The 20,897-nt window shown below is 43.7% G+C and overlaps 1 protein-coding gene across 4 annotated transcripts in view; it reads right to left on the reverse strand.

Annotated features, from left to right (window-relative positions):
* Nucleotides 1-20,897, reverse strand: part of WNK3 (WNK lysine deficient protein kinase 3) — a 129,438-nt gene that overhangs the window by 70,524 nt on the left and 38,017 nt on the right. For all 4 annotated transcript variants that reach the window (XM_088455689.1, XM_088455690.1, XM_088455687.1 and 1 more), the window contains exons 3-6: nt 11,753-11,925; nt 9,355-9,575; nt 4,361-4,518; nt 3,900-3,988 (exon numbers count right to left, since the gene is read on the reverse strand). In XM_088455689.1, the coding sequence (XP_088311815.1) occupies nt 3,900-3,988; nt 4,361-4,518; nt 9,355-9,575; nt 11,753-11,925 (641 nt within the window). The remainder of the gene's footprint in view (nt 1-3,899; nt 3,989-4,360; nt 4,519-9,354; nt 9,576-11,752; nt 11,926-20,897) is intronic.

A 20,897-nucleotide genomic window follows, 5' to 3' on the forward strand; every position in this document is an offset into this window, starting at 1 on the left:
AAACCACACAGGACTTTTGTACTCTAAATCCTCTGCAGTACCAGGACCTTGAGGATAGATGCTCAGCCAGGAGTTTGGCACGTAAAAGAAGAGTCAGCACTGCATGTGTAAATTCTCCCACTTCTATATTCCCACTCTGCAATGAACTCATTTATTTTCTAACAGTCCCACAGAGCTCATCTGCACATGTGGGATTTTTCCCTTTCCATTTTCTACACTGAACAGCACTGGACACCTTTCTCTAACAGGCTGCAAACCTAGTCTGGGACTTTTCTACACTTAAGACTCCCACAGGTGAGTAGGTACGGGTCATTGCTTTCCAAATGACAAACATGAAAGAGAAAAGACAGTACTCCTAAGCAGAGGGGCACACCTCTGATTAATTACACAATTAACTAAAATATAACCTTTAATTGATATGTATTAAAATAACTATAGACAACAAAAAGACACTATGAAAATAATAAGCAACATGTATGAGCAAGAGGAGATATGTATCGTTTGGAGAATTCACTTCAAATCGGAGTATCAAAATAGAATCCTATGCTAACGACAAGGAAAAACAAAGAAAAAATAACAGTTATGTAGCAAAAAAATATCTGTGAGAGTAGTGCTATTTAGTGAAACAGACATCTACTGCTGAGGTAGGTGTCGGCGAACATATAAGTGACAATAAAAAACATATCAGTGAAATTACTCTTTACATTCAATTTTATTGAGGCGTCCCTCAAATTGTTAGGAATGAGGTTATTACTTCAAACCAGTATCATAAAATATATAGTGTGTCTAGATCAGGGATGGGGAACCTCTGGCCCAGGGGCTGTATAAGGACCCCGGAATCATTTGGTCTGGCCCTCTGAGCTTTTTTCGGTTAGCCTCATCTGGCTAGCAGGCAGCCTAGAATGGCACCCTGCAGCCATAATCTATGCAGCAGTGATACCTGGAGCAACCTTAGGACGCTTCAGACGGTCACACCGCTGCCCTTACAGCTCCCCGGAGCATCCAGAGTATGCTGCGGGCATTGCAGTATTCACAGACAATTGTGGCCCACCCCTGTCTGACATCACACGGAGGTGACATGGTCTGCACCGGGCCCGCAAATAATGTTATATATATATCAAAATGGCCCTTGGCAGTAAAAAGGTTCCCCACCCCTGGTCTAGATAGTAGAAAAAAATTAAAGTAGCTCTACATTTAGATGCAATGGGATCTGCTTTCTCCAGTCTTGCAAAACATCAGACTGGAGACGAGAGACCCGATACAACGGCCCAGTTAAGAAACAATAGGGTTGTTTCTACTGCCAGCACTGGCTCAAAGCTTAACCCTGTTGCTGAGCAGTGCAGGATCTCAGCAGTAGCCGTGGCTGGTGAGAGAACAGCTGAGTGGAGAAAAAGATGTAGAGATACCTGTGTGTTGTTGTTAGTTCTAGATTCCCATGGGACAATAGTCTGGTGGTATAGTCCGTGCGCACAGAGGTACCCCGTGACAAACAGGCAAGAAAGCTTTCCCCAAACTGTCGCCACAAAGCTCTGCAATTCTCTAGAATGTCATTGTATGCTTTAGCATTAGTAAATTCCTTCATTTGAACGAAGAGACCTAGGCCAAATTATATAAAACAGCCCTCGACCATTATTTCTCCTCCACCAAACTTTACGGTTGACAAAACATAGACTTGTCTTTCGGGCTGCCTTGTGGTGATTCGTCCTCTAGAGTACAATAGTAGTATGCTTTACACCACCCCAGCTGACATTTGGTACTAACAATGGTGATCGGAGACTTGTGTGTGACTGCTCAGCCACAGATACTCAATCTCTGAAGCTCAGATGCACTTCCTTTTGCTGATGTTTCTTTCAGAGGCAGTTTGGAACTCTGTGTTACAACCAAGCACAGACAATTTTTACATGCTTCAGCCATCGGCTGAAAGGAAGTTCCATTCTACACTGAGGAGCAGCACAGTAAGGAGGTTCCATTCTGCATTGAGGAGCAGCACAGTAAGGAGATTCTATACTGCACTGAGGAGCAGCACGCTAAGGAAGTTCCATTCTACACTGAGGAGCAGCACAGTAAGGAGATTCTATTCTGCATTGAGGAGCAGCAAGGTATGGAGGTTCCATTATGCACTGAGGATCAGCACGGAAAGGAGGTTCCATTCTGCACTGAGGAGCAGCATGGTACGGAGGTTCCATTCTGCACTGAGGAGCAGCACGCTAAGGAAGTTCCATTCTACACTGAGTATCAGCACAGTAAGGAGGTTCCATTCTGCATTGAGGAGCAGCACGGAAAGGAGGTTCCATTCTGCACTGAGGATCAGCACGGAAAGGAGGTTCCATTCTGCACTGAGGAGCAGCATGGTACGGAGGTTTCATTCTACACTGAGGAGCAGCACAGTAAGGAGATTCTATTCTGCATTGAGGAGCAGCACGGTATGGAGGTTCCATTCTGCACTGAGGATCAGCACGGAAAGGAAGTTCCATTCTACACTGAGGATCAGCACAGTAAGGAGGTTCCATTCTGCATTGAGGATCAGCACAGTAAGGAGGTTCCATTCTGCATTGAGGAGCAGCACGGAAAGGAGGTTCCATTCTGCATTGAGGAGCAGCACGGAAAGGAGGTTCCAATCTGCATTGAGGAGCAGCACGGAAAGGAGGTTCCAATCTGCATTGAGGAGCAGCACGGAAAGGAGGTTCCATTCTGCATTGAGGAGCAGCACAGTAAGGAGGTTTCAATCTGCACTGAAAAGCAGCACGGTAGAAGTACATTGTGGAGCACGAATATCACCTGAACTAGGCGAGCGCATATGCACTTTATCTTACACACAGTGTGCATTATTTTTCTGTTTTAGGTTTGTCTTCTGCCACAATCTGAGACAACTGAACACAAGCAAGGAAATCTAATACTGGTGAAATGTATGAGGTAATTGGATTCCACATCTATCATACTGTAACGGGCTGAGTGCAGGACAACACATTTTTCATTGTGGTTGTTGTAACAGTAAACAGACAATTTTTTAAGGTTTACTCTTCTTAGTCCCTATGAGCCAGATTACTATCTACTAAGACTATAACAGTTGGCTTGCACCCTGAATCTCTTGAGAACCTACAAACACCCCATGGGTATAGAAACTGTCATACAATGCGTACAGGTCATGGAAGTTCCGGGACCTATCTGTACAAAGAAAAATGGAACTGCTGTCAGATGGTTCCTCACAGCCCAAATGAAGAGACCCTCTTCTCCTGGTGGTTCACGTTAATAGTATTTTAATCTCCTTGTGAAGATTCTAACCAAATTGGAGAAAATATATTGATAAAATCAGTCTGAGAAGTCAGATGAAATAGCCAAAATCTGGCATGTGGTCTACACTGCCATAACACAAAACTCTAACAAAGGGCACGATTCAATTCTATGCGATGTGAATAGCGCCGGGAGCAAGCTCCCGGAGCTATTCAATACACCGCGCTGCCAAGTCTGACTAGGATTTCTTCTCGCCTCCCCCCGGGGATGAGAGCAGAAATCCGACAAAAGTCCCGGCGCAAGGCTATTTTCTGCCCTTAGCGCCGGGAAAACAGCGGCGGGAAGTTAGGTCGCGGGATGCCCGTTATCGCGCCTTAAACAGGGTGTTTAGTTGCGAGAACGGGGATTCTCCGACTAAACACCGCGCACAATTGTATAGCTCCGGGAGCTATCTCCCGGCGCTATTCACATCACATAGAATAGAATGATGCCCAAAGACTCACCTTACTTCACAATACCCCACATTCACAAGGAAAAACAGCACCGCATTGTCCCAGGCTACGGTCATGTCGGACTGTGCTCTAATTATTCACATGTATCAGCTATTGCTTGCATGAAGCTCTCTTCTCAATAACAAGCTTCTAATAAAATGTTATATTATTTCTTACCTTTCAGTCTTGTTCTGTCGGATGCAGCTCTCTATGATTTCTTTTACCTCTGGGTCAGATACTTTATTAAAACTGGCAGGTTTAATTCCCTGTAGCGTCAAGAAAGACAATTAATACTGTGAGGTGCTTTACATAAGGTATCCTACTGATCCAAGTACAGACAATAATAGGAGCAAGCAAATATAACACAATTAAGCAAATGGCCTTATTATGGAAAAATATAAATAAAAAAGAAGCGGATTGTACCCTTAATACATAGCTATAGAAAGATGCAAGAGGCACCATTGAAAAATGCAAGAGGCACCATAGAAAGATGCAAGAGGCACCATAGAAAGACAACTAAAATATAGGTTTCCCCTGTTCTACTACAACAAATGGGGGGGACAAGAGCAAATGAAGGACATGATCATTAAGAAATCATTGATCTGTTAGGCATAACTATATTTAGAAAGCAGACGTACGCTGGTTACTTTGCGGTAGATCTGAGCGGCATTCTGGCATTCAGAGTATGGGTATTCTGAGGTAGCCATTTCAAGCATGCACATGCCAAATGCATAGACATCCACAGACTCATCGTAATGCTCCTCATACATTTCTGGGGCCATGAATTCGGGGGTTCCTGGAGATAAATCACACAGTTGGCATTACCTTCAAATACAAATCAATAAATAGATTTGTGATGACAACAAAGCACATGCAAAAAGTAGGAGAACAAAATTTGTCAAAAGTCACACTACAAAAAAAAAATAAAAAAAACCCCAGCTTCTCTGTGATTCATTTTACAAAGTGCTATGAATACTAATGAGGAATTCATTAACTATACAACCAAATCTATGAAATGCTGATTTTGCATTTACAGACACGTTGTAACAAGTGCTACTTTCAATCTGGTATTTAAATTAATCCTCTTGATATTTTTAATTATATTTTCTTCTGGTTCACACACTCTGGCTACAATTAAAAGCTACAAAGCAGGATAGGGAAAAATGTTCCTTACTCTGTACTTCAAAAACCATGACATGAAACATTACAGCAGGACGAGGACACTTCCAAAATACGTTGTCCTATCTCTGCAACCTATACCTTCCATTCACAGACTCTTGGTACATATCAGCCAACACATACCATGCGTAGCATTAAAAAAGTAGCAACAGAACACTAAAAACCATTTCTAATGCAATTAATTGGTAACAAAATCCTATAAATCAAATGTCCTTTCATGACGTACTTAAAATATACCATTCATTCTTACCATCATATCTGGTTGGTTTTTCTTTTCATCTCCTCCACAAACAAAAGCCACAGTGTTTAGTATAGAAAGTGGTGTGTATGTAGGACAAAATGTTTAAAATTACAATTATGCTTGCTTTGAAATCACTTTTCATGACCCTGTGCGATAATCCACCAATCTGCAGCCTGTAAGGAACACTAGTCAACTATGAGACTGTGCAGACCATCCAGACAGATGCTCCCCTCCTGCCCTACAGTAATGCAAGAGAGAAGCACTGCACTCATGAGCAGATGTTTAAAGAAGTCTGGTTCACACATTATGTGGCTTGAAACATGCTGGATATATTTAGCGGAATATAAATTCTTCAGTCATTTTAGGTGCGTTAATTAGTATAATTTGGGTCAACCATACTATTTAGTTCATTAACACAGTGACATTTGTCAATAACTAATAATGAGTTTATATCCTACTCTTTTAGGTAAAGTTATACTTAAATATCTGAAAGATGTAGAGATATCAATATTTACTTTCGTGGATGGAGTGTAGGATATAGTTAATACACAGTGTTTGATAGTAATGAGCTGTCATTAACTCCTATCAGACTGGGTTGGACATAATTACGCAGATAAGAAAGTATCTCTGGCATTGGCTATCTAAGGACTATTATAATGCTCTATGTAGTTCTGAACTGTACTGAGCATATTGTTACACAGGGCAGATAACATACATCAATATCCACAAATCCATTCTGTGGGATAAGAGCAGCGCCTCTACAAGCGAGAGTGTAAGTGGTCCCCAGGTAATCATCTAATAAGAACTCTTCTCATTCCAGACAATACAGTTTACATATAGATATTCTGATGGATATCAATTGCTTTTAAGCACTGTCACTAGCATGGAAGTCCAACTACAGACTCCATAATCACTTTAATAAACATGTGTTGTATTCAAGATTGTGCATGTGATTGTTTAATGCTCTAAGATGAAACTAAAGGGGCCTATCCATTAGCAGATAAATTGATTGACTGAACGATATATCGTTCAGTCGTTCAATTTATCTGCTAATGGATAGGCCCTGAACTATGACAGATGTGCACTCCCGCGGCCGATTTTATCTTTCGTCCCTCCAACATGTTGGTCAATTAACGCATATCGCTGCCAGATATATCTGGCAGTTTATATGCGCTAAACGACGAACGATATTAACAGCAGCTACAAAGCGCTGGAGAGAAAAAAATGGAGGTTTAATTAACTCCCCCGTCTCCACTTTTCTTACCTCAAGAAAGTCTGTTTAAAAGTCTGTTTTTGAATGGGGACCTTATCTCTCTGCAACATCCAGTTATGCTGGGTACAAAATGTACAATATATAGTTCGTGCAGCTGACAAACGATATATTGCTCAGTGCATCTGCGGTTGTGTACACGATGGGCCATATTCAATTAGGGAGCGAAAAGTCTGTGCTGGACTTTTCGCTCCACATCGGAGCTTTTCTGGGGATAAAGTATCGGGCGCGTGCCCGCTTTATCCCCGTATTCAATTTGGAGCCTGCGGAAAGGTAAGTATCGGGAAAAATAGGGGAATTTTCGGGAATTCATCCTGGGACCCCCCAAATGATGTCCTGACATGGGGGATCACTGAGTACCCCGTTTTACCCTGCTGAAGGTAATTATAGTTTTTAATTAGCCGTGGCAGGTGTTTTTTTGAGGCTATGAAGAAGTGAAGAATAGCACTTAGTTTTTGAAAAATTAGTTATTCCTATCAAATTTGAGGTACTTTAAAATGGAGGTAAGCATATTTTTAAGTCCCTAAAGTTAATTTAAAAAAATTCTGCAAAAATGCACCTGCCGCTACACTGCGCAATGAAGAAAACACCAGCCACATACTTGGGGACCCCACCAGAATTCATTTAGTTTGGCATTTTGCTCCCCTTTTTTTTTCACCCCCAAATTTAAAGTTAATTTTTTTGGGGTGTCCCTTTTTTTTTTTATAAAAAAAAGTTTTGTTTTTTTTTTTAAATTATATTCCCAGTGGCATAGGCTAATTTTTTTAAGCCTGCACCCCTAAACCCCAATTCAGCACTCTTTTTCGCCAAGTAAAACATGGTGAAAACTTATCCCCGTTTTTTTTCAAAGACTTTTCACACCGGCGAAAAGTCTTTGAAATTGAATACGGGGATAATGAAAATAGGCGCAAATGACGTCACCGGTGACAAATTATCGCCGATAACGGCCTTTTCGCTTCAAATTGAATATGGCCTGATATCGCCGATAAACGTCTTTCACAGATATATCGCGTTACCCATGGAGCATGTCAGATGCAATATATCTTGCAAATATATAGTGCGCTTATGCCGGCGTGTACAGGCGACCGATCGACCCCATCATGCTGGCCGCAGTAACCGCCGACGTCATCATAACTGGGCGGGCAAATTTAATGTCTGGCCAGACGTCACCAGTCGATTGGTAAGTGTGTATGCTTACCAATTAGCTCGCTTGGTGGGATGGTCAGCCAAGTGTGTACCCCACATTAGCGTGCTGTACTAACTTACCAAAAACTAAAGGCCTGCCCATATGCTTTGGCCTGCTTCTAAAGCATGAGTATTTGTAACTCGAGACTGAACTGGATTTGGAATACTCTACAACTTTATGGATACTACCATGTCTTAAGCATTGCATCCTCCCTTCACGGGGTTCTACTACTCTCCCCCAGCCGTTCCATACACCACCACCATGCATCATCTGAAATGTAATGCAATTTAGTGACTCCTCTGCTACACCCTTCTGTTACCCAAAACATCCACATTCTCTGATTATCTCCCGCCTTCACTACTGTAACCTCCTCCTCCTATCTAAACATTCCTTACACTGATCAATCCCCACTTTAATCCTTTCCGAATGCCGCAGCAAGATTGATATGCCTCTCTCGCCATTCCACATCTGCAACACTACTCTGCAGATACCTGGAACTCTGTCTTCCAGAACCCAATTACAACGTCTCACATAATAATAATGGACACCAATCAAAAAATGCAGCACTTAAAACAAAATGGAAAAAAAAAAAAAAAAAAGTGTCCGATTGCCGCAGTTTTAAATCCATCATCATTTACCTACACTTTTCTTGCATCTGTCTACACAAGTTATAAAAGTGCTCAAAATTGCTCAACTGAACAAAACAGTAGTGTCTTCAGGTAAACAAAAATGGCTATTGTGAGACACAAAGGGCTCTATTTGTTACAATCCGCATTTGTAATGCAGATTGTAGTGTGATATTACTGACTGAATTCACAATGCGAATTCAGGCAATATAACAGGGAATTACTACAAATCCCTTGCAGGGAGAGAGCTTGCGATGAAGTTCTGTCCCTGCGAATCCCCTCCGCACACTTATCACGGTATTTTTGCAAAAAATACTGTGGCAAGTATGCACCGACCGACTGTCGCTAAGCCCCGCCCCCCACGATCGCGGACTCCACCCCCCCCGTGTGAAAACACCCTTTTTCACTTTATTTTAGTAAAAATAATGTTAATAAATAGAGCCCAAAGTGTGCAGAACAGGAAGCAATGATGGTAAATGCTGTAGCGGTTTCAAACGGAAACATTTTGTAGACATACTGTATATCTGCCTGTCAGTACAGCATGTTAACGTAACATTTTAGAAGAGCTTCCTGATCTATTGCATGCTTTTCACATTTGAAACTTAGCACGTTACATAATTCACAACATTCTAAGATACTGTATAATCAAGAAACATGAATACCTACAAAACAGTTGCCAAGAATGTTAATGCATTTAGGTAATGTGGGCAGAGACTTTTACATGAACAGCCACAGCATATTTGTGCAAATACCTTACTGTATCTGACAACGCACACAGCTACAGTTTATGAACATGGCAGCTCTGCAGTGGTATAAGAATAGCAGATTGCACAGGAGCACATAACACAGCCATACCTGATATAGTAAAATACTGACTAATCCAGTTCAACTAAAATTTAGTATTGCAAAAAAATACATATTTTACAACGATCTAAGGATCATATAGGGTTGAGGGGATCATAAGATTAAAAAAAAGGTGCAGACTAGATGGGCCAAGTGTTTTATCTGCCGTCAAATTCTATGTTATTACCCCAATGTATAGTATGTGTACTCATGTAGTAAATATACAAGTTGTGGTTTAAGAGAGACTAAGGGGCATCGCTTGTAAGTAATATGACTTCAAGCCTCACCAATCACACTCTTTGCAAAGGATGTCCTCATCAAGGTCGCCAAACCAAGGTCTCCAATCTTCACGGAACCAGTTGGTCCAGTAATGAAGATGTTGTCACACTTCAGGTCACGATGAATGATAGGTGGCGTCCGAGTGTGGAGAAACTGAAGACCTTTTAAGATTTGTCTACACCAACTTCTTAGCACTTTGGGCTTCATTACTTTGAATCTTTTCAAGTAACTGCAAATAAACATACAGTGTCACCAACTACATAAAATGCCATTATTAGACATGGATGCGCAGAATTCTATATACCTACTCTGCAAATGAATGAAGTTACCTCTGTATAGCTTTATCTTAAAACATAGGCCATAAAGAGTGAGAATGTGGTTGTAAAGAAGGTGCACTAATGTGCAGGGAACACACCTGGCGGTAGGCCGGTGTTATATAGAGGAAGCACCATGGAGAACATGATGTGCCAAAACTCTACTCTAAGGGCTACAAGTTTATTACAACTTTGCACCAAGCATTCTGCTCGGTATTTGCACCCCACCCATCTGCCCTTAGGTGCTTTTAATCATCTGCACATGACGGTCTGCAAATTAGAATATGAAGATATTTAACTCTAAAAGGGGGGAAAAGAATATGAAGATATTGAACACTAAAAAGGGTGGAATTCAATTGAATGCGATGTTGAAGTGTGCTGGAATGAGTGCCCAGAGATATTCAATTGTCCGCATCCTGCTCGGGAAATGCAGTTACCATGCCTAATGCCCGGAATTTAGTCACCAGAAACAGCATTCCGACTAAAGTGCCTGGCGCAATGCTGTTAGTGCATACTAGGATTGACATGCAGGTGGTGGTAACATAACCATTGTACGTTGGTAGAGCACAATTTGGGTATGGGGTGCAGTTTTGGCCACCTCGCTTCAAGAAAAACATAGCATTGAAGGGGGCGATTCAATTGTTTCATAGGGCACCTAAACTAATGGTCGCCTGATAGAGCAATTCAATTGCTCTGTTCAGGCCCGCATAACCGTGGTTAGACACATTTCGGCTTTCAGCCTCCTGGAGGTGGCGAGCAGAAATTTGCGATAAGTCTGCTGTTTGGGTGCCCAAAGCAGGACTTTAGATGGGGTTAGCTGCTATACGTGGGTAAACCCCGTCCTTTTGGGCACACGCAACATGGATGCCCAAATTGAGCAACAAATGAATTGCTCTGTGGGTGTCCATTGTGTTTGGGTGCTCAAAAGACAACTGAATTACCACTGCAGTATCCTCCCCAGAGTCTTTTTGAAGACACAGCCTGCCGGTGCCGGCCCGGCTTGCAGCGTCTCCTGGTGCTGGCCAGGGAGGAAGGGGGAGGAGGGATGCCGTAGGCAGGGTACTGGGCCACCCCCTCCACCTTGGCCCTGGACGACTATAAAGAATTTCTGGGGAGAACACTGGAGATGAACTAAGTTAAGCTTTTGTCTAATTAACTTTTGATGCAAAGGATAATACGGAGCACAAGGGATTATCTGTTAAGAATGGAAGGAAGGCAGGTAACGCCATAAGAAAATGTATTCCAAGGATAAGAAACTCATACTTACCCGACACTAAAAACGTATTGGATACTTTTATTACAAGAAATGGTATCTGTAGTGATAATTTGTAGAGGATATTTGGGGGGGATGATTGATCCAAGGAATTTATTCTATTACCATTTGAGGGGTTAAGAGTTGGGGACATGAGAAAACCATCTGTAAAAGGTGCAGAAGCCATTAGATACATAAAGGGGGGGATTCAATAGTTTTTTGGGTGCCGGTTCGTGATGGGCACACAACGGAACACTTCATGTGTTGCTCTGATCGGGCGAAAAAAAAATTGCCCAAATGCACCAGGTTTAGTGGCATAAAGCGGCTAAATCCATCTAAATAACTGTGTTCACTTTGGGCGTCCATGGAACTTGCGCCCGGCAACAATTGAATAGCTCCGTCAGGCGGCCATTACTAACACTCCATCGGGCGCCCAAAAAACAAATGAATTCCCTGCTAAGTGTCAATTACAGGTATTTCTAATAAACAAATCTTAATTGATTTATTTTTTGTGGGAAGCGACGGAAACGGGACTTAACCTTTAAGTATATCAGGGAAACAAACCTGATCTACAGGAAATAGCTTACAAATAGATGCTAAACCTATCTTGCAACTTCCTTCTTGGATTAGGTCTCCATTTGCCACTTCTATTTTCCACAGAGACAATCAGCTGAGAGAACGATCAGATTACTGTCCCTGCTGACTGTGGTATTGGAAATATTTGCAAGTGGGAGGGAATCAGAGCCAAAGGAAAATTGCTACTGTAAAGTACTGTCACATAGCACCATGAAATAAGCAAATACATGCACAAAGCTGTTAATGATTTGCAAAGATGGTTACGTTTTTAATGTGCCAGATGTCATCAGTTCCGTCACCAGGACAATGCATTTCTTCCCCTTCAGAGTAGACTCCCAGGAATCGTAGAAACGCACAATGTTGGGATGTTGAAGACCCTTTAGCATCTCAGCCTCCTCTTTGAACCTTTGCTGCTCTGCTTTGGTTAATTTCCTGTCCTATAAAACATAATAACCAGTTTGTCTGTGCATTCTGTCTAATAATACATGAAAACACTGCACCATAACTAACCACAGAGAAGTAGTTTTCTTGGTGCTTTCCAAAGATTCTACACATTTGGGAAAGATTAAAACGTTTCATCAACTACAATTTATGTGCAAATGTTTCGTAGATACTAAAGAAAACACAATGGCTGTAATAAATATCATGCTTGACGTTTAAATTGCTGTCCACCAATAAAACTGAAGATGGAAAAGGACATCGCACTTGAAAAATCAAAGCATCCTAGAAATCAATCTTATGATGAAGCGAACAGCTGAAAATAGCAACACATTATACCCTACTACACCCTAACATTTCATTGCTCTAAAGGGGCTTGGACGTTTTCAAACAAAGCAAGTCAGTGGCAATTTAATTTCTGTAAAAATAAATAATTCTTAGAGGGTTATTCAATATGAAACGTTAACCGCGCCTCCGCTTATCCCCGTATTCACTATGAAATCGACGAAAACAGGACCCGGCGATACTTGGATTGGCGAAAACAAATGGGATTTTTTTGGAAATAATTGTAGGACCCCCCTAAAGATGTCCAGACCTCGGGGTTCACTATGGGTACCCCCGTTTTTCGTTTTTGCCTGCAGGTCGAGGTTTTTAAATAGCCGCGGCAGGTGTTTTTTTCCCGACTTTGAAGAAGTGATGCAGAAGAGCATTTAGCTTTTTTTTTTCGTTTTTAAAAGTGGTCCCATCAAATTTGGGGTACATGAAAATGGGTACCAGCATATTTTTAAGTCCCTAAAGTTAGTTTTTAAAAATTCTGCAAAAATGCACCTGCCGCTAGTTTGCTCAATGAAAAAAACATACTTGGGGACCCCACCAGAATTAATTTCGTTAGTTTGGCAGTTTTTTTTCCTTTTTTTATATTTTCACAACAATTTTTTTTATTTACTTTTTTAAAACAATTTTTTTTGAACATTTCCTTTTAAAGAGGACATTCCCAAAAGTACAGGCTATTTTTTTATAAGCCTGCACCCCCAAACCCCAATTCTGCACTTTTTTTCACTTGCTGTAGTGATTTGAAAAATTATCCCTTGACCCCATTAAGGAATAAAAATGGGAATTTTCGGGAAATATGCCTGGGACCCTCCTAAAGATGTCCAGACATGGGGGATCCCCGACTCCCCCGAGAACTGTCAGTTGCTGGAGCCAATCAGCAGGCGCTCTACAGTCAGCGCTGCCGCTGATTGGCTCTCTGGACTGCAAGGCCCGTGAAATGCCGATAGCGGGCATTCGGGAGCTATCTGTATGTGTAGCAACACACATACAGATAGCTGTGTTCCGTGGATCAGGTAACTCGTTTTTTTTGTTTTAAAACACCCATGGATTACAGCGGAGACCAGCGCTGGATGTAGGTGAGTATGACATTTTTTGCAGAGCCATGTTTTTGGGAAATCCTACTGGAGAAGAGGACAGAACATCTGGTATAGGTAATTATGTGTGAATGGGTAGGTGTGTGTAATAAACTTATACTGGACACAGTGTGTGTGTTTTGTCTTTTTTAAACTATTTATTTTACAGTGAAATTACAGGTGCCGCATGTCTGCTGGCACTTGTAGTTCCACAAGTGCAAAATGGCAGGCATGCTGGCACTTGTAGTTCCACTGTAAAGTACAATAGTGTGACATTATTTGGCCCCCCTATTACCCCCATACCCACCGCTCCAGGGGTATGGGGATGAGCCCCAGGCTTTAGCGTAAGCCTGTGGTGCTCGGGAGAGGGGGGACCCTTTTTTGGGCAAAAATACCTATGCCCAGCAAATTTGGGGTACTTGAAAATGGGGGTCAGCATATTTTAAAGTTGCTAAAGTGACTTGAAAAAATCGTGAAAAACCCACCTGCCGCAAGCAGCTGCAATGAAAAAAACACCTGGGGCTTACTTGGGGATCCCCCTAGAGTCAAGTTCGCTATTTTTTAACTTTGTCCCCCAAATTCAAAGTGCTTTCTTTGGGGGTGTCCTGATTTTTTTTTTTTTTTTTTTACACAGATCGTTTCAAGGGGTCATTCTGAAGGGTGCAGGCTATTTTTTTTTAAGCCTGCAACCCTAAACCCCAATTCTGCACTTTTTTTCGCCACCTATTCAGTGGTGAAAAGTTATCCCCGTTTTTTTTTTCAAAGACTTTTCGAACCTGCGAAAAGTCTGAAATTGAATATGGTGTAAAACCAAAACCACCGAAAATGACATCATTGGTGCGAAAACATCGCAAAAACCGAGTTTTCGCTCCATATTGAATACCCCTAATGAGGTTTACATTAATCTGACAAATGTGTTATATCAAATATATTAAGAGAAAATATAACTAAATATTTTAAAGACATTTAGGTGACGATTCAATTGTTTTCTCTGGCGGCTGGTAGCTCTGGACGCCCAACACAACATTTCAATAGTTACTCTGTTAAGACGTGAACAGCCGCCGGAGCCGGCATTTCTGCTCGTCCCGCTCATGGGAAAGTGAGCAGATGTGTGTAATAAGTCCTGGTTTTGGGCTCCACAACCTGGACTTTAGACACGGCTAAACCTGGTCTAATTGGCCGCGAATAGCATGATAATAAATGGCTACCCGAAACAATTGAATTGCAACATTGGACGCCCATTCATTACAGTGATGTAAGAAACAACTAAATCGCTCCCTTAATGTTTAAAGGCATGCAAGCAATATTGTATAATTATGGTTTATTTATATGGTGCCTTAGAATTCTACAGCGACAAAGGCTGGGGAAGCACAGTACCAAAACAGGCACTTAGGGGGTGCTAAAAAAATTTTTGGGTGGCCAACAAAGCTATTCCTTTGTTCCTCCAATTGGTCGTTGAGTGCCACAAGCGCCTATTACTGCTCACCGTCTCAGGAGGGTGCAAGCAAAAATTATGGGCGCCGGCGGCAGTCGCACCCGACCGGAGCAACAATTGAATAACTGCCAGGCTACCAAAAAAAAACCAAAACAATTAAATCACCGCCTAACTGGTAAAATTCAAAACAAGCAAAGGACATTCTAGAAATAATATTGCCGGATAAGCATAAAAATATGAATTATACTGCAAATAAGTTATTTTAGGTAACGTATAACACAAACCACTGTTGTACATAACATTCAAGAGGCATGGTGCTAGAACGTAAAACTAGGTAAAGTTGGAGCAGGGAAGACTACAGGAGGGGTGGGGGGAACATTGTCTTATTTGTTTTGAACATTTACAAAAAGGTACAAACATCCTAAAAATGTCAAGATAATGTTTTGTTTTCTCTCTGGGATATTGATTTGAAAAGCAAGGCTGCGTCCTCAGCATCTTTTTAAGAGCCTTGAACATCAGTTTTGTCCCTGCTGTTATCGCTACCCACTGAAGGGATCAACCTACAGATAAGAAGTCGGGTGGGCAAAATAATTCAGGAGACGGTCTATCAAATCTAGGAGCAATCAGGATCTTCTAAAGGTGCCAGGAGGCAAAATGCATTCATTCATCTCAACAGAAAGCACTTCCAAATAGGTTTAATACATACCTTTCAGCTACCTTTTGCTTTCCAAATTTGAGAGATGTTATTGACATAGAGGAGAACAAAAGTGCAGATAAAAACTGCTACTCTGGCACTCAAAATATTATCTACAGCCATGGCCAAAAGTTTTGAGAATGACCTTTTTGTCAGATATTACTATGGTATACTGAAGTATAATTACAAGCATTTCATAAGTGTCAAAGGCTTTTATTGACAATTACATAAAATTTATGCAGAGTCAATATTTGCAGTGTTGACCCTTTTTCAAGACCTCTGCAATTCACCCTGGCATGCTGTCAATAAACTTCTGGGCCACATACTGACTGATGGCCGCCCATTCTTGCCTAATCAATGCTTGGAGTTTCCTGGCCATGGACCCAAAGTTTTGATGTTTTGTTCCCCGAGCCACTTCGTTATCACTCTTGCCTTATGGCAAGGTGCTCCATTATGCTGAAAAAGGGATTGTTCGTCACCAAACTGGTCTTGTATGTGCCAAAGTCAAATAATTGGATACGATCGCTTTACAATTATTAACCGACGATAAAGTAGTCTATAGTCTGATGACGTGTTACCAGGACGTTAAAATGCGTATTCGCAACACATACACTGACGCACATAACGAGCGCACACATATTATATATATATATATATATATATATATAAAACAAGAGATATGGTAAGAACTTACCTTTGTTATCTCTGTTTCTACGAAGTCCATAGGGTCCACAGGGTTGACCTTGGGGTATAGGTTGGGAACCAAATCTGGGCACCACGCAGTTAAAGCTTCTAGCTCCCAGGATGCACTTGGGTCCACTCTCCCTATAACCCCGCCCCCCAGCCAGAGGCACCTCAGTTTGTAAGTAGCCAAAGGCCGGAGGAGGAGAGAAAAAGAGAGAGAAAACTGGAACACTCTAGAACCATACTCACAGAAAAGGAGACGGGAAACCGGTGACCAGTAACACAGCCCATATGAAGCCAGGTGCGTCAGGGCGGGCGCCCTGTGGACCCTATGGACTTCGTAGAAACAGAGATAACAAAGGTAAGTTCTTACCATATCTCTTGTTTTCTACTTCAGGGTCCACAGGGTTGACCTTGGGGATGTCCCAAAGCAGTTCAACCAAGGGTGGGGACGCTCCCGTGCTGAGAGGAGAATCCGTCGCCAAAAAGGAAGCATCCTGAGAGGCAAAGGAAACCAATGCCTAGAACCTTAAAAAGGTGTGGACAGAAGACCACGTGGCCACCTAGTAAGGCAAAACAGCCGAGGCGCCACAGCGAGCCGCCCACAAGGGTTACATGGCCCGAGAAAAAAACAAGCATCAACAACAGAAAGGCCTACCCCTGGGTAAGCCCCTGAGGAAGACATACGAGGCCATCCAGCCAACATTTAGTTATAGGCCGGCCATCCTTTCCTGTGAAAACTAGAAATCTCAGACCACCAATAAGGAGTCCGATTTCCGTAAGGAGCTTGAACGGATCACATAAATCCAAAGAGGCCGGACCACAGTCAATGAGGCCACACCAGCCGAGAGGACTGGGGGCTGTATGGCTGTACCATAAGTTCCAGAACAATATGGAACCTAAAAACCACATTAAGGTAGAAACACAGGGCGAGAGCAACTCACACCCTGACATGATGCCCTCCAGAAGAGGGAGCCACATGAGAACGTTCCCAAGTCAGACACTCTCCTGGTTAATATAAACACCCTGAGAGAAAGAGAGAGCCTAAGCAATAGACCATGTAATGGCTATCACAACCAGCGGTTCCATCGACTGTCCCCGGAGGGAACGAAGAACCACTACTAACTCCCAAGGAGTCCCTAGGGAGGACAAATGGAGGCATAAGCCAGAAAACACACCCAAGGATGAACTGGATACCAGAGTGGAGCAATTCCATATCTTAACCATACCGACAGTGTAGAGAACCGCACTGTCAGGAAGGCCAGGCCGAGGGTGAAACCCAAGCCAGCCGGCAGGAATGCCAGAATATCTGGAAATCCTGGACACCGGAGGATCATATCGACAGGTACGATACCGTAAGAATTTCGTATGCCACAGTCTGTGGCAGATCCCAGCAACGTCTGGCCTGTCTGCTCTAAACATCTCAATGAAGACAGAGCCAGGGAAGCCCTAGGACCACAGCAGGGGCGCAGTCATAGACAAACGATCCAGGTCCAGGGAAAAACAAGGACCCTGAGACAACAGGTCCAGATAGTGAAGCAGTAGGAACTGAGCATCGATGAGGAGACTCCGAAAATCCTAGTACCAGTGACGTCTGGGATGAACTGGAGCCCCCAGAAGGAAAGCCCCTCCATCTCGAATTAAACCTCCGAAGACCTCGAGGAAGAAGGGAGACCGGAGGACACAGGTACACAAAGTGGAAGGACCACTTCACTGACAGAGTCACTGAAGGTAGCTTCAGTACTCCTAGAGCTGGACTGTAACACCGGTAGTGTGTGATAAGAGTCAGAAGGCCATGAGGACCAATCACCTCAGGGAGGCCCCCTCTGCTCACCAGGAGTTGAAACCTCTCTTGGAGAAGAGACTAGTCCCCGGGATGCACGTCGTGACGGCTGAGGAAGCCCGCTTCCCAATGGAGAGCTCCCGGAATGAACACTGCAGAGTTGGCCAGGAGAAGACCCTTGGACTATGTCAGAATGTATGACATTCCTGTCATTGCCACCCAACTACCAGTGTTGCCTAGATGGAAGCCACTGTTGTGACACTGTTGGACTGAACCTATGCAGGTTTACCGTGACATAAGGGTTAGGCCAGAGTGAAGGCCCAAGACAGCCGAAAGTTCCAACAAGTGGCAGGGCGGAAGCGACAGACGTCCAGCTGCCCTGAAATGAATGCGGACGAGACACTGTCTGCAGCAAAGAATACCCTGGACGAGATGGCCATAGCCACCCGGACAGAGACCGACTCGCCTCCGGAGAGAGCATCATCGTCCGAACAGCGATCCGATGGAAAAAACTCGATCCATCTGGAGAAGAGTCAATTATGGCAAGGCCTGGAATGGAACTGATCACATTCCCCCCTCCCAAAAGGTAGACACTCTGGGAGACCGCGCATCACCAAGAGTAATGACATATGTCGACCGCGTAGACATCCGCACACTCCAAGTTGAAGAGCGGAGAGCTTGTCCTACGCCAGAAAAATTCTCAGATTCCTGAGAATCCAGCAGTGCTCCCAGATGAAGAATACTCTGTGAGGGATGCAGGGAGGACTTTTTCTCCGGTGACTAATTATCTGTGCCGAGAAAAAGCCACGGTTATCCTGACCCGGTGGTAAAGTACCTCGGTGATCCTGCTAAAAGCAGGAGGACGTCCAGAGAAAGGAGCATTCGGATACACTGAACAGGTGAACCGTCAGAAAATCCGTAAAGCTGGTAAACCCCGGTGGAGTTAAGGACAGTCCCAAAAGGCAGAGCCCGAAACTTGCAAGTTTTGCTGTGGCACAGCAAACCTGAACCCCTGCTGATGAGAGGGCTCTGTATGTACCCGTAGGTACGTATCCTGAATACTCAGATATACCATAAAGTCCCCAGGCTCCAAACGTTGGATGATGGAGCAAGGAGGATTCCACCTGAGTCCAGGCACCCTTGGAATCTGATTCAGGGATTTGAGACAGAGTATAGGCAAATGAAGGACCAGTCAGTCACTGCCCCAGAAAGAAAAAAAGAACAACCACCAGTCCCTCGCTGAGATAGAGAGGCTGGCTGAAATAGCTCTGCTTACCGCAAAGCCTGTATAGCTTTCTGGGTTTGTAAGGCCCTGATCGGAAGACGTGCCCGTGTAACAACGCCTGTGAGGAGGCCGCCTGAGCAATGAGAGGCCGTTGAGAATCAGTATCTCACTCTGGAATCCCCCAGATGTAGACCAGCCCCGTCAGGCTGAAGGTTTATCCTCTGGCGTAGAAGCAGGGCCGTCCATAAGTCCAGGACAGCTCGGTACTAGATATGGTGCCCCCCGTGGAGGCCAACAGCCTAGGAAAAAACAGGCCTTTAGGCTGACCCTGAGGACAAAAAGACCTAACAGAGTTAGCCCGAATGTAGTGGGAGTAGCTAAAGACGGCATCTCTCCATTAGTGATACTGCCAAATGATGCAACAATCTTGTCAAGGCCGGACCAAACAAGATCTTCCCCATGGTAGGAGACTGCACCTCTGCTTTCCCATAACGCAGCCATAGGGTATTGCGGCGGATACAGACGCAGCCGAAACCCTGAAAGTTAGAAGACCGGCATCCAATGTAGGTAATCCCACATATGACAACTGCATATTTTATGTGAGCGGCAAAAGACATTTGAATCCCAGACGTGTTGAAGGGGAAAAACGTTACAAATGCATCAGCCCAGTATGCAACAGTATTAACCAACCATGCGATGGCCATGGTAGGGCGGGCAACAGGCCCTGAAAACGAGTACATTGATTTCAGGTAAAGTTACCACCTACGGATCCGTAAAATCCGTCCAGGCCGGGATGGGAGGCATATTAATGCCTCTAAACCGACGATTAACATACAAATCCACCCCAGAAGGAGATTTCGATTACATGTGAGGACCCTCAGGGAATGGGAAACAGGAGGTCTTTGTGACCCCTCGTATCTGGCGACAGCCAGACTCCCGCCCTGAGATCCACCCGCTGGGCAGAAACGAGGAATGTATGATACAGGTGCAGGATCGACATTCTCTATATCCAGAATGAACCTGGCTACCAGCCCCAAAGCAGGAATAATAATACTTGAAAATCGGCTCCCCCCATGTGAGGGGGAAAGAGCCGAATACACCCTCCAGTTCATGGCAGAGCCACTGGGAAGTAACCACCGGGCGTATACCACGCCATTTGGTATTTCGTAGAAAACGACATCCACCAGGGTGGCCGTTACGGTAATCCCTGCAAGGGGAATGACAGACCGATGCGGTACCGGAGGTAATTCATGTACTGTGAAAAACCCTGGCAGGGAGCGATAGTCTGTGACACAGGGGTAAAGTGCAAGAAATTGCGAGATACCTCGAGTTGAAAAGGGCAGTATGGTGAAGTAACCACAAGCGAGTTCCGACAATGGGGCCCGCCCGGCGATCCTCAACGGAGAGGATCCTGAGAAATAAACCGCCCAAAGGGGTCGTGCAAGGGGCCCGGCACCAGATGGCGCCGCATACAAAACCTGAGTTAAATCCTCCGCACTAATACCTGCAGCACATGGCTTGCAGGATAGCAATAATGGGTGCAGTATCGTGCGCAATCTCCTAGTCAGATATATTTGACTATCTTGACGGAAATATTAAGCAGCGCCATACCGGTCCTGACTGACGCTAAGATTAGCTGCAGGGACCCATTATCAGCGTATGCAACACACAGTTCCATCTAAAATATGGTAACGTGCAGCACGCAACAGTATGTGACAAACCTCACAAATATTAACAAGTATAT

Source organism: Taudactylus pleione, unplaced genomic scaffold (genome assembly GCF_031769625.1).
Source record: "Taudactylus pleione unplaced genomic scaffold, aTauple2 ptg000665l, whole genome shotgun sequence".
In the NCBI taxonomy this organism is placed as follows: domain Eukaryota; kingdom Metazoa; phylum Chordata; class Amphibia; order Anura; family Myobatrachidae; genus Taudactylus; species Taudactylus pleione.